This window comes from Chlamydotis macqueenii, chromosome 1 (assembly GCF_036417535.1).
Source record: "Chlamydotis macqueenii isolate bChlMac1 chromosome 1, bChlMac1.mat, whole genome shotgun sequence".
Taxonomy (NCBI): domain Eukaryota; kingdom Metazoa; phylum Chordata; class Aves; order Otidiformes; family Otididae; genus Chlamydotis; species Chlamydotis macqueenii.
The window spans coordinates 69,426,128-69,447,326 of NC_141556.1; the positions used below are offsets into that span (position 1 = coordinate 69,426,128).

General features: G+C 38.7%; 1 protein-coding gene across 1 annotated transcript in view; it reads right to left on the reverse strand.

The window, feature by feature from the left end:
* The window catches only part of MICAL3 (microtubule associated monooxygenase, calponin and LIM domain containing 3), a 162,921-nt gene that overhangs the window by 50,636 nt on the left and 91,086 nt on the right, over positions 1-21,199 (reverse strand). Inside the window, exons 22-25 of the mRNA XM_086755798.1 lie at positions 20,917-21,024; positions 20,059-20,245; positions 16,989-17,077; positions 15,759-15,846 (exon numbers count right to left, since the gene is read on the reverse strand). Coding sequence (XP_086611924.1) covers positions 15,759-15,846; positions 16,989-17,077; positions 20,059-20,245; positions 20,917-21,024 — 472 coding nt within the window. The remainder of the gene's footprint in view (positions 1-15,758; positions 15,847-16,988; positions 17,078-20,058; positions 20,246-20,916; positions 21,025-21,199) is intronic.

The window sequence follows — 21,199 nt, forward strand, 5'->3', positions numbered from 1 at the left end:
CATATACTTGAGATGCAGGATTGGTCACATCTCTCCACTTCACTTTACAGAGAAAACAGCTCTATATTGGAGGACATGATACAGAAACTCAACCGATTACCAGCTTCAGCAAGGGATTTCTAGGAGTTTGGTCTATACAGACCATTTGGTCTACTTGGTCTATTAGTTTTGTTCATAAAAGGTTCCATGAAGACTTATCTGGCTAGTTGCAAACCCACTCTCAAACTTGTTACAAAATGTGAAACAGGAGAAATGCTACTGACAGCTAGCTTGCTCCACCACGAAGCCATCAGCTATCAGAAGCAAAAGCCTTACAGTTCACAAAGCTATTCAAGGGATGACAGTAAGTGTGAGAGACAGGTATCACTGACCTGCTAAGACGATGAACAATTTGCTCACATTATGTTATAAAGTTCACACCAATTCATTTGAAGCTACAATAAGAAACTAAATAAGGATAAGGAAATTTGAAGCTTTCCTACCCTCATTTCCTCCATATATATATATATATGGTGCTATACCATGTGCAAGGTCTATTCCAGTGCAGTTCTTGTAGATGCTGAAGCTTATTCTCTAATGGTCCTCTGGAGGGGAAGGGCGCTTCTCTCAAATAATTACATTATTCCCCAGATTATTTTGTAGCTTGGTGCTGGGAGACAGCTGCAGCCTGCACTCATTATCCATTAGGTGACATTTCACCTTGTCAGTGCATCCGGGCCCACAGAGCCAGAAGTCTGCAACCAGTCACAACTGCGAGAAAAGGGGCTGATGAGGCTACAGGTGCTAGGAAAAAAATCTATGCTATCAGACAGACAGCAGAGCTACCTGAAAGCTAAGAGCAGCTTCTCATACAATTAACTGATCAGTTAAAAATCCACAAGCAACACCCAAAATAGGACACATTTTTAAATCTGATTCTTTACTTTGGAAGAGTCAGTGGGCCATGAACATTACACAGATCATCTGAAGGGAACTGTTTTTCCTAACAGGACAGGCTGCTTAGCTGTTGCATGAAAGCTGCCAGAGTCCTTTATTTATCTCAGCCTTGACACAGCCTGCCTCCTGTAAAGAAAATCGTGTGATCAGAGATAACATTCCTACACTGAACCGCTCCTTGCTCGCATGAATGTGTCCTTTTCCAGCAACTCTGGCAATTACTGGAAGGCTTGGGAAGCTCCTCTTGAGAAAGGATCCCATCTCGGTTTCTCCCCATTACTACCTTGTTCTGCAAAATCTACAGATTATTCTCATGAGCTAGATGAAATCTTGCCAAGGTTACTCCCTGACATAACACTTGCTGAAGATGCAGGAGAAAATTTGAAATCTGAGAACAATGAATTCTTCCCAACGGGAAACTACCTGCCTATTTGGCTAGAATTTATTCTTCATTAATCATGCAGTACCTCTAGACTTCCTTTTCTTAGTCAAATCTGTTAAGATTGCAAGCCCTCTAAGTTAACTGTTGTCTCTTGTGAAGCGCAGGTGCAGTATTTTGCACAGACTCAGCTGTGGTCTTGGGGAGTTACAGAAATTCAAATAAAGGAGTCTACTGTGAAACACATGCAAAAGGGGGAAGGAATCAACAAATTTCTCAGGAAAATCTTCATTCTGGATTTCTCAAATCTTGTGCTTTTATGATAATGTGAAACACTCTACCTGTTTGTTTTCACTCGTCTTTTCCAAACTCTTCAATTACTTCTACCTCCACACAATTGCTCGAGAACACAACTATGTCAGATAAAACAACTCTTATAGCAACAGCAGCATATTGCGTATGACAAAGTACAGAGAGGGAAGACGGGAACTTTCCTGTGGGAGTTCAAAAGTGATGCAGTGAGCTCTGAGTCAGAAATGCTGAAAGTCCTCAGATTCTGTTGCCATTAATTTCTAAGAAATATATTTTGGGCTAAGGTTTCTGAAGCATGCTTGCAGTTCAGCAAACATTATCACTGAGGCATAGACAAGGCAGCAAACAAGATCCAGTAGCATTTTTAGGCTTCTCATTTTTCATCTGTGTTAATGTCACATGGAGCTTCAGTTTTTTCCCCGAAGTTTCACCCTCACCCACTTCCGATTCCATTAACTGCCTCTCTTTGTATTCCAACTCCACTTCTCATCCAAGGGCCTCAAAATGTTTTACAAGCATTAGCACATTAAAGCAAACCTGTTTTGGAAGTAGGTAAGTACTGTAGAGGCACTGCACAAGCCCAGACACAGAGATTAAATACCAGCAAGGCAGTCTCACAACAGACCAGTGGCAGTGCCAGAAACAGGATCCAGAATGCCCCACTCCAACCCCTTCACTCTTAACTTCATTTTAAGCCAAGACAAAACACTCTGAAGGAAGAAAGGGATTAAAATACATCAAATTTTAAGCGTAATAATTACACGGTTTACACGAGCAGGTTGAGCAACGGCACCTCCTATGAGATGCTTGCTGTGCTCAGCACAGTACGTACAACAAAAAAAGAGAAATCTTAGTACTGAGGCCCGTTGTTGCGTGCTGCACATATTGAAACAGTAAGTCAATTAAGCATTCCATTTAAATAAGTGCCACTGATTTCTTCTGAAAGATGAAGCCAGAAATCCTTTCCTTAATCCTCTCCAAAATTAGTATCTAGCCGCTGTTAACAATTTTCGTATTGCACAGTAAGAGATACATAAAACATGTAGATGGCAACTCTAAACTGACCTGCAGACGTGTGTTAAACAGAATGGATTTTTTTCAAGGTTAGGAAGAAGTTTAAGGTTTTAAATCTAGATTCATCCACCCTTTAAAATTTATTTTCTCTTTTAAGAAATGTCTCCACGAAACTACTGGAAAGAGCCCAGCAGGTCTGGTGGATTCTTGTCACTGCTTGTTCACACAGCCTCACATCACATACTTGCAGAACTGCACACATCTCCTGAATTTTGATAAGCATATCCTCAAAGTCAAAAGGGGTAATAAACACTTACTCAAACAGCAACAAGAATGCATTTATTTGAAGGTAAATACTTAATAGCCATCAAACGTCAACGTTATTTTGATATAATGCCTCCACATTTTCTCTTAGTATCCTAGGGTATTCCCAAGCCCTCAGGGAGCCTGAATTCAGCTGTATTCAGAAGCCACAAAATCTTGAATTTTCTGATGTCTGTGTTTCTAGTTTGATCCACAGCACATTCTGCTAAATAGAAAAGCCCTAATTCAAAGAGGTCAGTATGATAATAAAAAAGAAGTCTATTCATAAGCAAGATATCTGGAGTGTCCAGGCACAGGATTCAAAATGAGCTCAAACCTGAAGATGGCCCTACTGAAATTCTTCTGTAATGCACACGTGTCAATCATAACAATAAATAGTAACTAACTAAGCTTTCTAGAAAATATGCTCTATTAGTCAAAGCTCTTGCATTTTGATATGGGAATTGTACATATGCAAACTGTCTTCTGCAGGTTGGACTTGGATCAATACAACTGTCCTTAAACTGACATTTTAAATCTATGGAACCAAGGAGCAGACACAGAGCGGAACAGTAGCTTTTTCTAGACTACCAAAAGAAAAAGGAGCTTGCTACTAAGCAACCAACATGCTCGAGACCTCTACTACCATATCAAAGCTCAGTCCTCAAACGGTGAAGCCCTCAGTGAAGCAATTCTTCCTAGCAAATCAGGGACCTAAACTGAGAAACGGGGAAATTAAGCTGTACAGACAGATGCATCCTCTGATGCAAAAGTACCCATCAGAGAGTTACTAAAGAACCAGCAGTAATTCCAGTGCGACCAATAAGTTTTATAGCATTACTTGATTCAATAGCACACAGTACCTGAAATAAAAATCAGTGAGATTCTTGTCGATATCTACTGGTTCCCTAAGCAATGGGGACCAGAGGGGCCCCAAGACTCCCCTAAACCATTTTAATGTGTATGGGAATAACTGACAGATAAAATATTCAAGGGATTCTGCAACAGATACCCCAGAAACAAACATAAGAAGAGGTAAGTCCTCCTCCACACATTCCACAACCTCCAGTGAGAATTAAACTCTTCATATTTCAGATACTGTCAGTAAATGTGGAAGCCTCCTCTTCTTCATAATTATGAAAGTGAATTGGACTAGCTACTGAATTAAATTAGTAACTTATATGTTTATCTTATGGATGTTGCAATGTTTTCCCCCACTCCCACACTATTTTGTTTAAAATAGACTTTTAGAATTGTCAAAACGGACACCAACAAAATATTGCTTCCTTCAACATCAGTAGGGCAAAGCCTAGAAACAGCTGTCAGTTTGACTGATCTGACCTATCTTTGGTTTTAGTGGAAGCAATCAGAAGTGAATATAATTAACCAGTTTTATTTCAAGGTCATCCATAATTTATATTTATGTCTTGAAAACAAATCAAAATTAATTTCCAACTTCAAAGTTATGTTTGAGAAACAGATGGTGTTATTCATATGCGGATGCATGAAGTAGTAGTGTTATGTAATGAAAGTTTAAAGCTCAGTGTATGGTTTAGCAATACAGAAAAGCTGCCTTCATTACAGCAGAGGTATAGAATAATCCAGGAATGTAGCTATTTTCGACTCCTGGAAAGAGTCCAGTGTTGGGCTCCAAGCCCCAGGGAGCACTGCTAAGCTTGATTCTCCTTATTGCATCTTTTCTGGCAGAAAATCTTAACATTTATTAGAGATTTCACTTTTACTGCTGCCCAAACAGATTTCCAGTAGTGGAGACATAAAGTCCTTACATCAGTTTATATTGTCTGTTAATTATTGGCATGTCTACTAATCAAGAATATTGGTAAGTCACTAACATATTGCCTATCATTTTCCATTTTGTTGGTATCACCTAAGATGTCTGAGCTCTCTCCAGTATTTTGATCAGCTCTATCACGTTGCCTGGCCTTGTTTCCATTTCTGAAAGAAGCTGAGTGTGCGAAGGCTGAAGAGCACTAAAGGATAATCTGGCTAAAGATAACATTACTTTGCAGGCATAAATTTTGTCCTGGAAGCTATTAAAGGTATGTTACCTCAAAGAACCACCTGGGATGAGGCACATCCAGGGACTGGCAGGAACAAAAAGGAAAGGCAAGAAAGGACACACTGTATTTTAGAATCATCACTACCTTGGCTCCTGAGGTTTTCCTCTTTTTTAATTGAAGTACTCTCTTTGTTTTAAATAACTTTGAAATTAACATTTAAGAGTAATTGTCCAGTTATAATCTGAAGAGTAATCTCTTTTATGTTGTTAAGACATAAAGGCTCTGCTATCTTCTCTACAAGATAAGACTCTGTATAGTCTATTCATTGTGGCATCTCTATATATATGTAGCAGCCCTCCGGAACCTCTCATTTCACATGGAGGGATCAGACAGGTGATTCTCATTGTGGAAATAAGACAAAGCTGAACCGAGGGAATTTCTGCTCAAAAAATAGTAGAGGAATCTATCAATACAAATATTGCCTACTTTTTCTAGAAACTGGTAGTTCCAACTCCACGTTAGATACTGGACAATGTTTTGATCATTAAAGAACAACCAAACAGGAACTACAAATTTTATTATACATAATATACAAGTGTGGAGTATCAAATGTTTTCAGTTTCCCGTTCAAATTGTGATCAGATTCAAAACACAGCCTTCAACCTGGTATCTTCTTTCAACTACTGAGCTAATAATCACTATCTCTTCCGTTCCAATGTACTACAGATTTCCGTAATTACTGGATCTCAGAATATATTTAGATACTAACCATATACTTACTTAATTTCTATCATTTGCATCAAGATTATGAAGTGCTGCAAATGGAACAGGCTGAAATCTGAGGCTGGCAGTTACAGGAAAATATACTGGGGAATATTTGCCCTCAGAAAAGCTCCATATACATCGACATCTGCTCCTTCATCCTCTTGCATACTTTTCTATTATCTACATTTATCCCACATGCTCTTGCAAAACTTGTAAAGCAACCGAATATTCCAAGCAATCCTGAGCTTCACACCTTAGTGGGAACGCTTCTGAAACTGAGAAAATTCTATCATATAGGTATACAGCTAAGCATATCCAAAATCTGCCCCAGTTCCAGAAAGAAAGCTTCCAAAAGGCACATTACTGATTAAAGATAACTTACACATCAGTTCTGATGTTTTAAATTACTGAGTTACCCAAGCCTGAAAGTATTTGAAGCATCTCTTGGGTAAAATTGTCCTATTTTTAAACACTTATACCCGCAAGCCATCAGATAAACTTCTATACCAGCAGAAAGGACAGTTACGAAATTTTCCCTAAAAAAGAAAACACAGCCTTCTGGGATGACAGCAAACATGAGATGTCAGACTAAACACACATTTTTGAGAGAAGATGTAAGCAACTAAACAAAGCATAGAAGTGCCATCTCATCCTTAAAAAGCATTTGCTCAGTTTCATTTGGAAAGCCCAAGCTAAGCTCTACACCTCCAGGATCAGCTCAGCAACCACTACTCCATGTTCCTTCATAAATACACTTCATAGAAGCAGGAGAATAGGTTCAATGTTGACTCTGGTCCTTCCCTTCAGATTATTTCTGCTTGGTGTTTTTTACAGTTTGGTTTTCTCCTCTTGTTTCTCCTTGTATTTTAAGTTATATTACCAACTACATACATACCTTAATGTATTATGCTGCTGATCATGAGCAGGTGGTAAAACTATCACTGGCTTGTTTTAATTGGTGTAGAGGTGAAAACACATTTATTCCTTCATCTTATCATTTTATAAGTACCTTACACTTTCTCATCACTGTTACAGAGAATTAGTGGAAAAGATCTATATGAAACAGTTACTCTGCTTTCTACCGTACCGGATTATAAAGTGTAATATGTCTAAAATGTTAAACAACTTGTACACAGCAGGCTTTCTGCACTACCTAGCAGTGCGTGTTGCTAAAGGGATGATCTATGCCAACACGCCTCTTGGAAAAACTGCTACCAAAATATATCTGATGAAGCAACCTGTTTTGGTATGCATGGTGGAAAACATCTTAGTACTCCGAAAAGCTCAAATCTTAGAATGAAGTTTCCAAACCCTTGTTAAAGCTAATTCAGTCCATCTTCAGCGGAAGTCATCTGGTTTTTGACGAAACAAAACATCTACATTGCCCATAGACTTTTGGGCATTTGGGAAGGGCTCAATACTTCAAAGTTTTAAAGTGATTTACACATGTAATTATGATATCTTGTTTCTAAAAATGGTCTTTAATATATGAGTATTTATATAGTGAATTTCAGTCCTTCAATTTCAGTTCTGGGATAAATGGTTGGATGTAAGTTACGAGCCACATAAGATTTGCTGTGGATAATTTATTTTTGAGGACTTTAAGTGAGGACATAATTGCAAAAAAGTACATAATATCTCGTTTTCTGTAAAATGAAGACACTACTTAATCTATTTAGCAAGTTCTACAACTCCTAAATAATGTTAAGAGATGCTCAGAAGTGACAGGTGCAATGTAAGGACAGATCTGTGTAATTTGAGATCCCAGGACAGCATATTCAGAAAAATCAATGCGTTATCTTTACAGAACTACAGGCAAAGAATCACATACACTCAGCAAGAACATAGCCCAGCCCAAATTGTCTACTGTTCTTCCTTATTTCTAGGTAATTTTATTTGCACAACAAAGGTTAAAAATAATGATATTTAACATAGTGTGTCAAATAGGGGTTCATTTACAGAAGAAAGTCTTCTCGAGTAAATAATTTTAAGGTAAGTATCTTAGGTTGGAATGGGAGCAAGGAGGAAGGGTGCCAGTGAGGGGAAGAATGCCTGAAAAAGGTTCAGTTTTGTTTCACAAATAACATTAGAATGTCTTTAACAAAAAGTCACTTTTGAGTGTCAGGGCCATGGAAGGAGTTCTCTGGCAGCACCCCTCTCCCATCCACTGGGGCAGGATACAGAGCTCAACTCTTCCTATAGGCATTCGTAAGAGAACACCAGAAGCCATGAGACTAGAGAAGAACCACAGACACAGAAAGTGTGAGGCATCTGTATAGACTTCAAAGACAATGAGGTGAGAGCGCCTGGGAGCAATCCCATCACACAAATACTTGGTTTCTCCAAGTTTTAGCTGAAAACAATGTCTCCTATACTGGTACAACAAAGAAGTCTGATTTTATCCCTGTGAGCTCAGGAGATGCACCTCTCCACCTCTCTTGATCCTTTTTTTTTTTTTTCCTTAAATTAATGAAACAAACATTTGATTTCTGAAGAGCATATATGTAGCTGCAAAGTTAACAGCTTTCCTGACACCAAACAGTGGAGGCTGTTCTACTGGTGCATCAAAATGACGTTTCTAGTTCACACACTAATTCAGCACATGAAGTTTTATGGTGAACGCTTATGACTCCTTCTCAGAACTGAAGGCCCATTTTAGCCTCAAAATCAGGACTACTGGTCACAGTAAAGAAAAATAAAAGGCAGTTTCAAAGGCATAAAGTGATTACTTTTCTCCAAAGAAAACTTACATATAATAGAATTGGTCTATGGTTGCAGTTCTGTGAGTTACCATTTAAACATAACTACTCTGGCCAAATAAACCCAAAAGAGAAGATATATCAATCACGGCTAGATTCTCCAAAGTCATCTGCTATTACAAGTTTTCAGTTGCAATGGTGCAGCAGTAAGCATGAGAAGCATATGAGAAAAGACACAGAATGAGTCCCTAATGTAGACTAATCCAATATAACTTTGAGAACAGCTCAAAACTATGATCCAGCTCCATCTGTTTGTCAGGGTGAGAACATTACAGAATAGTCTTTTAATGGTCTTGAGGAAGGGAGGTCATCTCCTCATGTGCCATTCTCCTGAGAGAAGGCAACTATCCAGCTAGAACATAAGACACAGGATTGGCTACAAGGTTCCATATTTACTCATTTGCTGCCTTTCCATCACACCAAAACATCCCATCATCACAGCTGCTGCTATGCCAACAAGAGGAACCAAATCCTACCAGGATGCTTACCTGCCACGTCAGGTGCAAAGGCTATGCCTCCCTGTTCCCAATCGCTGATGTGCACTCGCCCATGTTCCTCCTCTCTCCTCACATGTGGGTATCACTGCTTTGCTTACAGAGTGCATTAAGACCTCTGGCCTGCAACAAGGCACTCAAAACCACCTCCCAAATCGACCAAAATCAGTGAAACCACAACACTGACAGAGCATCTATCCAAAGCCGGCTTTGCCGAAGTAGTAGAATATTTAGTATGAGAAGTCCTTAGAACGTTTTCTACAGCAATATGTCATGCTGTCTGTGCAGCATACGCCCTGCACTCTGAGCAAATCACAACACAAGAGCAAAATTAAAAAAAAAAAAAAAGACGATAAAGTAGTCTGAAAAGTAGTACTTTGCAGTGACAGACAGCATGTGCCATGGAGCTCCTCAAAATGTCTCTTGCATTTGAGCTTGCTAGACCTATTCATTCCACTCTCCCCCAGCTCTGTATCCCCTGCAGCGTCCCTCACCTGGAATCAGTGGAGGGAGAAGGGGGATGACAAAGAAAAACTCAGAAACCTGAAGTTTGTTTGGAATTTATTCCCTTGAACATTTCACACAGTCAAACAAATAATGTCTTGATTTCACAGCAACAGGAAAACCACGTGTTACATAATTCAAAGAGACACACACCCAAAACAAAAACAGTTTTAAAACGACCGCATAAATCAAAATCTTCAAAGAGGCTATACAATGGAGACATGAACCCTTTCTGAGCACTAATAATCTCACTTGAACATTTTCTGTCACCAAGCTTATTTTATGCATACTCCTTCCTCTTCTCTGAGGGAAACAATCTCAAAATGGTCATTTCTCAGATTCCACTTTTAAAAAAAACCCAGACATTTTAATTCTGCAATTTAAAAAAAAAATCCAACTTCTCCACACAAACTTGATACTATTTTTCTAAGACACAAAACCATTCCATGAAGCTCTTAAAGTGCCCAGAAAAATTCATATCACCCTTGAGAATATACACATACAAGCAATAAACAAATATTCCGGTGGCATAAGTCTACAGGTCTGAAAGCTAGAGAGAAAGGTGAAATCGGGAGCCCAGTTACTCCCAAGAAAAAGTGTTCTTAGCAGGATCCAGCCATGAGCACCAACTCAGTACATCACTATTTTGTATATCCTTCCTCGGTCCCCAAAACTTTTTTCAGGATTTTTCAGGTCAGCTGCATCTCCACTCTTTAGAACAAATAACCTTTCCATGATGCCTTTGCCTTTCCAAATTTTTTTGGGCTTCACATTGCTGGTCCTTTAGCATTCTCCTTTCCTTTACGCCAAAGCCATCCAAATCCTGATAAGAACACTGACAAGGAACATGATGGACTGGGAACAGTCAAGCACTTATCTTAACAGAGATTCTTGGCTTGCTATTAAGCAACGATTCACTGGGCACTGAACCATAGTCTTAATCGGGCAACCCACACGCTCTCCTCAGCTTTCCAAAAATACAGGGTCTGGTTCTTAAGTTTATATTTTAAATGTTCCAGACAAGAGAAATAAATCTTGCATTAGATATCTCCAGAGTTGTCTGAAACCCCATAAAAGGGTTCAGTATCACGTGCCATGTCCTGCAAAACGCACCACCACGCCTCCTCCAAACAGAAGAGACAACATTCAAGGCACAGTAGTAGGGGAATTCTTTCCTCCCTGTTTGGTGGTGCATCTTGAAATACGTATGCACTACTTTTTTTTTTTCCTTTTTTCTTTCCTTTTTTTTAAATTTTTTCTCTTTTTTGGGGGGGGAGTGGGAGGGATGGAGGGCAGAGAGAGATTACGGATGTGTTTGTAAATGCATAGTTCAGTTCTTTAAAATGAAGGCACCACAAACAGAACACGATGTCACAGAATTAGTTTGCTGCTATCTTCTGTAATTTAATATTTAAAACAGATCAAATTAAAACGAGAACAAAAACCAAATGTGAATAATAATGAAAAGAAGTGACAAAGTGGAGGATTTAATGAAGATACATTTGTTTGCACAAGCAAACAGTATTGCTTTGAGCTGAATCATTTTCACAAGTAAGGCATGTTCAATGTATACAGAACCGTAAAGAGGCAATGTTTATGAACAGGAAGCTTATTTATATATAAAAATATGTGTAAAATTTATTCGTACTTCATTAGACACAGAAGTAGAACTGTGTGCAAATACTATTGGATATATTAATAAAGAGTCATTAAAACTGTACAGACAGTTAAGATCCTTTTGAAAATGTGGCTCAGATAATTTACTTCAAAGGGCATGCCATTTAGAGGAAGCAGCCACCCTTCTCTCGCTTTCCAAGTCAGCAAAATAACTTCCTCATGTGAAGTCCAGCTTTGCCTGCTATACACAACAGACTACTTGCTTTAGAGTCTACTGTGAAGGGCTTTGCTCAGTACGTTGCTCCCTGAAAACACTTAAGGCACATCCATAGGAGGACTTTCAACTTTTGATATTGTATACCTATATCATATACACTATATATTTTAGTGATTTTAAAGCAGGAGACCTAGTACCTCTACTTTGTATTGCATTTTTCTGTTTTGCATACTATGGCTTATATCTGGCTTCTTACATCTTTCACAGCTCAAGTAACTACTGCAAAGATCTCATTATTTGCTTTTTATTGCTGTACATTTGGAAGTATGAGTTTCCCTAGCAGGTCTTTCCTTTATGAACTCCCTACTGCTGATAGGGACAGAAATATATTGCTGTGAGGACACAAGCCTGAAATGGGAAACGTCTTATAACAAAACATCACTTGCTAAAGTCACCCCAAGGAGCATTATCGTAAAGCTGACAGGGGTAAAGACTGTTCCAAGTCCATCTGTCAAGAAAGAGCTGAAAGTTCATAAGTATGTTCTTACAGACCTTTAGAACAAACAGAAAAACAGCATTTGCATTAAAAGCACATTCAAACCATATAAAGTACTGTAAATAATATTAAAAAAAATTCAAGACACAGCAGTTACAGATTATCAAAGGGAGAGACAGGTGAAAAGCAAAGTTGTGGGTTTTTTTTCTCTTAGCAATAGCAGCAATTTTGGCATAAGGGCAAATGCAGAAGATAGAGAAAAACAGGCAGACAGGGTACAGAGAAAGGTTACAGAATCTATGACAAGCATGCCACAGTTCAGCAGGACCAAAAGCAGAGTAACAGCCTTCCCCGACTTCCCTTCCCCAAAGAGAATGGCATCCATCACTCAAAAGCTTGTTGCCACTTCCCAGACTGAAGGGTTGATCTACATTGCAAGACCTAGTTTGACCAGAACCTCCCTGGGAACATCCCTTGTAACTGCCACGTAAGATGCCATGTAGGCTCTCTAGCAAACCAGGCAAAACCTTTGCAAGAACTTGCTTACCACCGATTGTGCCCTGCAACTATCATCACTACAATACAAGGGACAGAGAAAATACATTAAATGCCAGCAAAGACTGTGGCCACCCGGTGGAGGACTACTATCTTTAGCAAAGTTAATACATGCCAATCAGGTTAGTAACACATCACAAGTGCATGTTGTGACCAATCTTACCTCAGGTGACAAAACCTTCTGAATGTTATTTTGTGGTTGAATATATTTTAAGCATTAAGCTGGCCAAAAAAGAAGAGGCCAGATTTGGTGGCATAGCAAAAGAGTCAGTGAGTGTAGGGGGAGAACTCATGCAATTTACATCCATTTGGGATTCCATGGCAACTAGAAAGCAGGCCTTGCACAAGTCACCATAGAGCTCACTGAATAAGCACTTTGCTAACTCTGGGCTGAATTTAACTCAGAGGTATAAAATTTAAGAACAGCAGGGGTTTTTTTTGTCTTGTATATTCTTTAATTGATGTTTCTGCTGTACATCTCCCTTTTTGTCTTCTAAGCCATCTTTACATCTCCATCAAATATCAAACCCATGCATTTTACACTTTTTTTTTTTTCACTTAATCGTTTTAAAGGCAACTTACACTCCACATCAAGATCTGTCTCACTACTGAGGATTGCTTCAGACCTCAGGGTCTGAAATTGCTCTTGCCAAATTTCCTTTGGTAGCATTTGCCTTAAAGAAGGTTAAACATTTTTCAGATGTATGACCTGTATTAGATAAGTCTACCAGATAGGTGAAGTGGAGCCTTGGAAACAGAGCTCTGCCTCTATCTCCATTTCAGACAACTTTTTACTCAAGGTATTTGTCTACTCTACAGTGAAAGCAGAATGTCTATAGTCTCTTAAATAGACAATTAAAAAAAACTGCAAGAAAGCATATACACAGATGGTTCAAAGTCAGGAGTTATACTGAGATATAATGTTATAGACTCCTTTTGATTTTTCAGGAATAATATCCTATTCTTCCACTGCATTATCAAGTTTAGTAATTCAAAAGGGTTTGGTTTTTTTGGTTTTTCAAACCATATGTAACTGTAAACACATCACAGGTTTCCTGACCTATCTACCCAGAAAGAACAGAAGCTAAAGGTAGGTACCTAAAGGATATGACTGTTATGCTAACAGAGAACTGACCTGCTTTTAATGACACTGTGCCTTCCTTTTGAAGCATATTGCACTTAGCCTCCTCCCACTTCTTAACCATTGTTAAGCCAGTAGTTTTAAGATATGCTTAGAATCTACTTCACAAAGAAAAGAAAACCTCAGCCACTAATGGCATTTTCCTAGCAGAAAGAGGGAGAACAGCAGAGGCACTGCTCACTCTTCTACCATTAAAAGTACTTCTGTCATGCACACACAAGAATGTACCACAATACGCTGCCTTAAAGATGACCTAGCTCGACTCAGCTAAGGTATGTTTTGATGTACTTTGGGCACTGCAAAAGGCAAAGCTTTCAAAGGCCTAAAAGCTTCAAAAATGATGCTACAGTTCTGCTTTAGAAAAGCAGAAAGCAAACAGAGTGAGCCCTAGATTTCAAGTTTTTCCATTTGATCAAACAGTGCCTGTTCTGGTTTACTCCTCTGGAAATACTGCAGTTCTGCTACAGGATTGTGCCACCACTACATAAGGAGAGATGGAAACATCTGATTTATACCTGATTTATAGAATTTTAGAGCAAACCATTGCTTGCTTTACTTAGTTTTCACTTAGATGCTATTTACTGAATACTCATTTATAAAAGTGAATCATTAAATTCTATCAGTTGGAAGGACTAAATCAGATGAGGGAGACTTTCTGCTCACAACTGCTTTGATAAATTAATTGATACATATAGCTAAACTCTCCTTCTTCCACTTCTTATCATCAATAGCTTCACTCCATAAACTACCTTATTCTAACATCAGATGCCCTATGCTCCAGGAAATATTTTTTTTCCCATTCATCTCAAAGAATATGCTCCAGCTAAAAAAAAAAAAAAACAAACCAAAACAAACAGACAAAAAAAAAAATCTCCTCACTTCTAGAGAAAGCAATTTTAAGTCTATGCAGTCGCACAAAAAATTGCTGTAGTTGTCCTATCTGTTCACAGCATTTTGCAAATGTCATTCTTCCATACCCTTTCCCTTTCCTCCATTTTGCCATATGGAAATTCCATACTAACAAAAGAGGAAACCATGAAAGTAACTACACTTCAAGAATCAATGACATAAACTAAGAATAAATTTCTGTTGGACTGCATTCAGTTACAATCTTAGAAATGAGAGTGAGAATAATACCTAAAGTCAACAAAAGCATTCTTCTTATTTGCCTGCATATTGTCAAGGTCTTTTCTCAACTAGCACTGTGAAAACATTATTTTCTCAAAGTGTTGCTCTAAGTATGTTCTCTCTCTAAAAGCAGTTGATTTAGTTTATCCATAGTGTTCTGGAATAAATACTAGGAATCAAGTATCTTTGTGTTTCTGACATCACTAAATGAGCACTTAGGGATTGGGCAAACGAGCATTTGTAGCACAGACACTTCTCCCATGTTAGAAAGAATTAGGATTTCAAGTTAAAAGGCAAAATTCTTTCACAGTAAGACACACACATTCACCACCCCATTCCCAAAGCCATGGCTAAGAGCAGCACAGATTCTGGCAGGGAGGGAAGAGCACCATGACCTTCCAGCACCATGAAATTCAAGGGGTTTAAGGACTCCGATTCCATTAACTGTCAGACACCCCCAGAATTCCAAAGGAGACACAATCCAGAGATAAGGGGATCTTTCCCATTCAAGTACCAGATCAATGAAGAGAAGCTTGGGAGAACAAGAAACCACACCCAGAATTCAGGCAAACACAGAAATCCAGTTTGAGAGTTATTCCAGTGCATCAGAAGAACTTTCAGCTTCACTAACACTGAGCTGCATACATTACAGATCAGGTCTCTTTATCCAAGCCCACTCAGGGGGCTCAACTGAGCATCTGTGTTTTCCTGGAATTCTTTCAGATAGTGTCCTTGAAAGGACCGAGAACATCTAGGCCCCAAAGCCACAGTGCAAAATAACATATTGAGACTTCCACGCAACGCACAAAATTCACACAGCACCCCAGAATCACACAAATTATACAGCTTATAAAGTTGGGTCACATTCATTCTTACTGGTCAGCAGGCTGCCCACAGAATTCCCCTAGGATCTGCACAAGAACTTCTGACTGGACATAGAGAAAGGGAACCCCAAAAGCCATCAGCTGACACATGAAAAAGGAGTCCAAAGGGTTCTGGGCTACCTGGTGCCCAATCGAGGAAACCGTGCTTTGCAGGTGCTGGCTTGCCACCCTAACTCTGTCAAAGAGGCCGAGAGAGTACTGCACCACCCTGCTAAAGAAGGAAGCGGAGCTACCTGGGGCCCTCTCTGCTGAGGCGGAGATGGTATTTGCCCGTCCACTTCCATCGCTTGCCATGGTGTCTTGTAGAGGTCCTTTGGTGTCCTGTAAGAACGTGGGGGAAATTGAATTGATATAAAAATTGAAAATGCCTCAGCAATACTCTTTTTTTTTCATATGAGGCTATATGTACTGAACATGTTGAACAAGGAACACATCCCTCTCACAATTAAGATCCCCAATAATCATCACAAAGGCGAGGTTTGAACTATGTATATTCCTTCTCAATTTATGGCTTTATTAAAGCTCTGAAAAATAAGCTGGATATCCAAGAAAGTCAAAGCAGTACGATGCCTGAAGCCTGCGCATCTGGGAAATAAAATAAGTACCATTTTTAGTCTTTATTTTTGGTGAGAAGTATGGCCAAAATATTGGGATGGATCCCTTATCCTTCCAAAAAGAAGGAGTTCAGCTTCAGCTTGTACTAATAAAACCTGAGAAACAGGCAGAAAGACAGGCACCACCACCACCACCAAGGAAAATATAATGTAAGGGGGAAGGACAGTTTGTAGCATGCAAGCTTAACAGAACTGGTTAAGAGACTACCACAGAGTTTGCTCAGACAGAGTATGCAAAAATATTGAAAAGGAAGTTGAGGAGATAAATTAAGTGCCTTGGATTGTAACGACAAAAGCTGGTAGACTTTTCTGTATTACACAGTGAGTCTTGATCCTATATTCAAAGCACAAATGCTTCCACTACGATAGTATTAGGAAAAGGGATATCCTTTCTTTCCACATAGGTTCGGAAAGCCTTCAGAAATGAAGGCAGGTCTTCTTCATAGCCTATGCAAGTGGGGTAGAACTTCATGTTTCAAAGGAAATGCACATAATTTGTTTCATCTTAAGAAAAAACATGGAGAAACAAAGCAAAACCAAAACTGATAACATAATTCATTTAATCTCTGCATGAACTGAATAAGTATTTCAGCTGACAAGAAAACAAATCAACATCCTGTTCTGGATGGGACAGTATATTATTTTATAATAAGAACCATGAAAAGAGAAGTGGTAATTAAAGGAACTGCTTTTAAATAAAATCTGTACTACTCCAAGAACTCATGACACAAAAAAGCAACTTGATGTACTCTGAATTTTTCTACTTTCAGAAAAAAAAAGCCAACATTTTTTCAATGTTAAGAATCAAAACCTATTAACACAACACGTTAGATGAAAATAATGAGTTACCTTTCCTGACAGAGGACCCACTGCTGGCCTCTTCCTTTGAGCATAACCAGAGAGTCGGTAACAGTAGTGAGGCTTACAGTAGAATTTACCTGCAGATAAAACACGAATGACGGTCAGCAATGAGAACACAGCAGTTTAGCACAATATAAATATCCATCTCACTGCAGCTTATTTTCTGCTGCCATTCCCCCCGCTCCATCTAGTTTATTCACTATACATGGAGGCAAACACTATCTGAAGTTTTAACTCCAGCCGTCCTCTCTCCCCCTCCTAGCTAGCCTCCTTTCCATTGCGTGCCTGACAGCCATTTAGCTTGAAATCCTATGAAACACCAAAGCAAAGCTGTGAGGCTTGTGTGGTATCACATGCTAACAATGCGGCAGTGTGTGAGGAACAAAGGAATCATCACATGAAAAGCTGGCAGAAGCACTTTTGGAAAAAGCAAGAATGAATACAACCAGCAGAGGAAAGTGGGCGAGGACAGTGTTAACTCCCAAAGAATCATCTCTAAAAATGCACAGTGGCTACTTGTGGAAAGGACAATTAACCAATGATTCATTTCACAATCAAGACCTTTTTTGATACTACTGGTTTAGTGACAGCCCAGAAGTCTACATGGGTTTTCACTGGTATCTGAACTGTTAGGAAGCCAAAGCAGCGCTAGTAATACCATAACACAAATAATAATAAGAGCACCAAACAGACGGCACATAATTATCTACCACTGTGCCGTTGTCAGTGTATCCTGCTTGGCATATACAGCCCATAGCATCCCCTACTGCTATGCTACTCCTACAAATTCAGTAGTGATTTCAAACCTATATTCTGACCTTTGCACCCTCCTCTAGTTTCTCTGGACTGGTATTTGCACAATGCTTTGTTTTATAATGGAAAAGTGAAAAACTCTACCTTTTGAGAAGTCTCTGCTTAAATAAACATTTTTGTACTAGTTACTTTTTCCAAAAACTGGTCTTTCAAATTGTCTGAAGAGCACAACAACAGAAAAGCTCTTACATAAAAATTCTCACACTTTGAAGCCTAAAACCAGACACTTTCGACTGCAGAACACTGCAGACTGCTCATCAGTCCAAACAGCTAGATGAATAGCAACAATGCGTGTATAGTTTTGTTATTTTTTCTCTCAAAGAAAATGCAGAATGAAATATAAGGTAATTTTTCATAATTATTAGATGAGATGAGATACCACATACTTCTGTTTGGCCATATCTGCTTCATATGTTAGGCATCTAATATAATTTCAGAATCAATGCTGTAAGCGCGTTGAAACTCCGAGCTTTGTGTTCGCTTCATTGAGAACATTTATTGGCCATAAATGCACACACAAGCTTGCTGGCAGAGGGAATCACTGAATCTGGTGGTAAAAGCTGTTCCAGCCCGTACAGCTGATCGAGGAGCTCAGTCTGTTATTGCTAATCATATAATAAGTTACTCAGTTATTTGTGAATGCTCAAAATAACAGCAGAGCTCAGAAACGGCTTTCCCCCCAACTTTGATTACTGATGAAGCTTTTACTCTCAGATGTTGATTTCAAAATTATCATTGGCGCCTTTAAACTTGCATGCCAAGTCTGCTGACCTTCCGGTCAAGTGATAACGGGTTTTCTATTCCTTACTGTGAGACGGGTTTGATGATTCTAAGTTTCCTGAACTCTCTGTGACCAAGCAAGTTCATTACTTAAAGTCATTACATAATGAATTATCAATAGATAATTTTGGTCCTTTTTGCCCTTTAAGCCTAGATGTTGTTTCCATGGCCATTATTCTACCCAGTACATGTAAAAATATTCCTAGCTACAGCCAGTAAATACCTATCAATTTTATAACATTTCAATCTGCAGTAGAATATTCTGGAGTTTCATGCTGTGGCCTATCAGTTTGTAATTTTTACTTCATCTTTGCCTTAACAAGTGAGGAAAAACTATTGGTGCTAACAACACTTTTTTTCCTGTTATTTTGGTTTCTACACTATCATGTCTGGAGTGGAATCCTTTCCACCTAGCCTCTCACTAGTTTTACATAATTTTGCACATATTTTCCTATTGAGAAAGGAGTAAAGATAAATGGCAGCTGTGGAAGAAAATAAAGGCATATCTGCTGATATAAGTAAAGGTTTATTTGAGATACTTTCTCATATTTTTTCTTCAGAAAACATGAAATTTTGTCAATCAGTGCTCAAACACAGAATGCAACACATTGCTGCTCTTAGGAGATTGCTTTTCACAAGTGATGTGTGATTTCAAATTATTACTTTCAATATGCACAGTTTCTTGATAAATTGACTTTCATCTGCTGCCATATTGCCTGGTTTCTCAGATTTGTTAGGAATATCTGAAGCTCCCCTTAATTCTTAGCATGTTAGAATCTGTTAACTCAGTCATCAGCAAGTTTTGTAATCATATTCCTTCCTCCTCAGTCAGATACAGAAAACAAGAGTCATTACTGAATCTTCAGTAACTACTTAAACAACACTTTCTCTACATATATATCATTGACTTCCTCTACTCAACTTTGATGCTCAATTTTTTGCTATTTAAACAGAATTTAGTCTATAATGAGCTATTATCACAGCCCCTGATTATAAATTTCCTATTTTAGTACACATAAACTAAACATACAGATTTGGACAGTTGTGATATTTTCAAGAAGACAAACCTGACTGCATTTGTCTCCAATCTGTTATTTTCTCTTAAGTAGTATTAAACATGAAGGAGTTTTCTCATTTGACAGTATTGAAATAAGAGTAAAAGGTCTAGCCTTCAAACTTGGCCTCCAACCCTTTTAAAGCCCCCAACTACTCTTCGGTTTTTTGCTTTCTAGCAGCTGTTATTATGTTAAATTAATTCCTAACAGCTCAGTTATTTTGCTGTCAGCATGACCTGGCCACAGGAAATCCATATAGTTTCAACAGTTTGAGAGATAGTGTCTTTGGAATGGCAGTTACACTCTTTCCTAACTCACCAAATAACTTTTAAGCAAAGAAATAGCTGAAATCACTAAAGGGATTTCCAGGTCAGTTAAGAGAATTCTGACAAAAAGGCAATTTCTCTTACCATCTTCAATATCATAGGCATAAGATGACAAGCGCAGAGTCGTCGCACAGTATTCACACTTGAAGCAACTGCGGTGGAAGAACTTGCCTTCAGCACTCAGCCTTTCCATCACATAGACTCGCTTGCGGCAGAAGTAACAGACATCACTGCCTCCCAGGTTTTGGGGGAACTCCTTTTTGAGTGAACCCTAGACAGAAATAAGCATGGCTAAATTTGTGTGTATCCAGCCTCATCAAGTTGCATGATGGTATTTTCTCTTCATTTATGCAGATACAGGAGCACCTGGATACTGCAGTTTTTCCACACACAAATGCTGCAGTTCTTGGACACAATTCACAGGTTTAACCAGGACACCGATAACTAACCTTATTGTGCAGAGAAGAAGGTCCTAGGATGCCATGCCTACATATGAGAGGAATAAAATAAGCTCTGGACGAAAGAGCGGACACCAGTGCTATTAATGATGACCTTGAAATAAATGACTGGAGGCGGCATATGATGGAAAGCCAAAACCATTAGAAGTCCCTCAAATAGAAATTCTTAGATCTACATTAACAAGATCAGTATCTCCTCCAGAAAACAATAATGCAGAAGTATTCCCAGCGGATCAAACACATCTTCATAAATATGACAAGCAGCTTCTCAAATGTTTATGCACAACTCTTGGACGCTGAGATTAGATTAAAATATTTTGCAAGGAAAATGAGGACAAGAGGGAGGATGGAGAAAGGGAAACAAAGTCTTTCACAAAGCTATCACAGATTCCATCAGTAGAGGTAACAACTGGACATTCACAATACTTCAGATCTACAGCACATCTAATCACAAACACGCATCATCTTCTGTACATCATCTTACCAGTTCCTTCTTGTCTAGAAGGGTTTTGGGCTGCTCTTTCCTTTGAAGCTGATTGGCTATCTGCTCAGCCAATGAGCTCACTCCGCCTGTGTACATCTTTATATACTTCTACCAGATGGATGGAATAAAACAATAGGGCAGTGAAAAAAGAAAAAAAAATCAAATTAAAAAAAAATGATTAAAATAATAATAGGTTAGGTGGTGAAAAGGTGCAGACAGGTCAAATCATGCCAAGACAGTGGACAATATGATGTGACAAGTAGTAATAGCAAAGCTAGTGTCA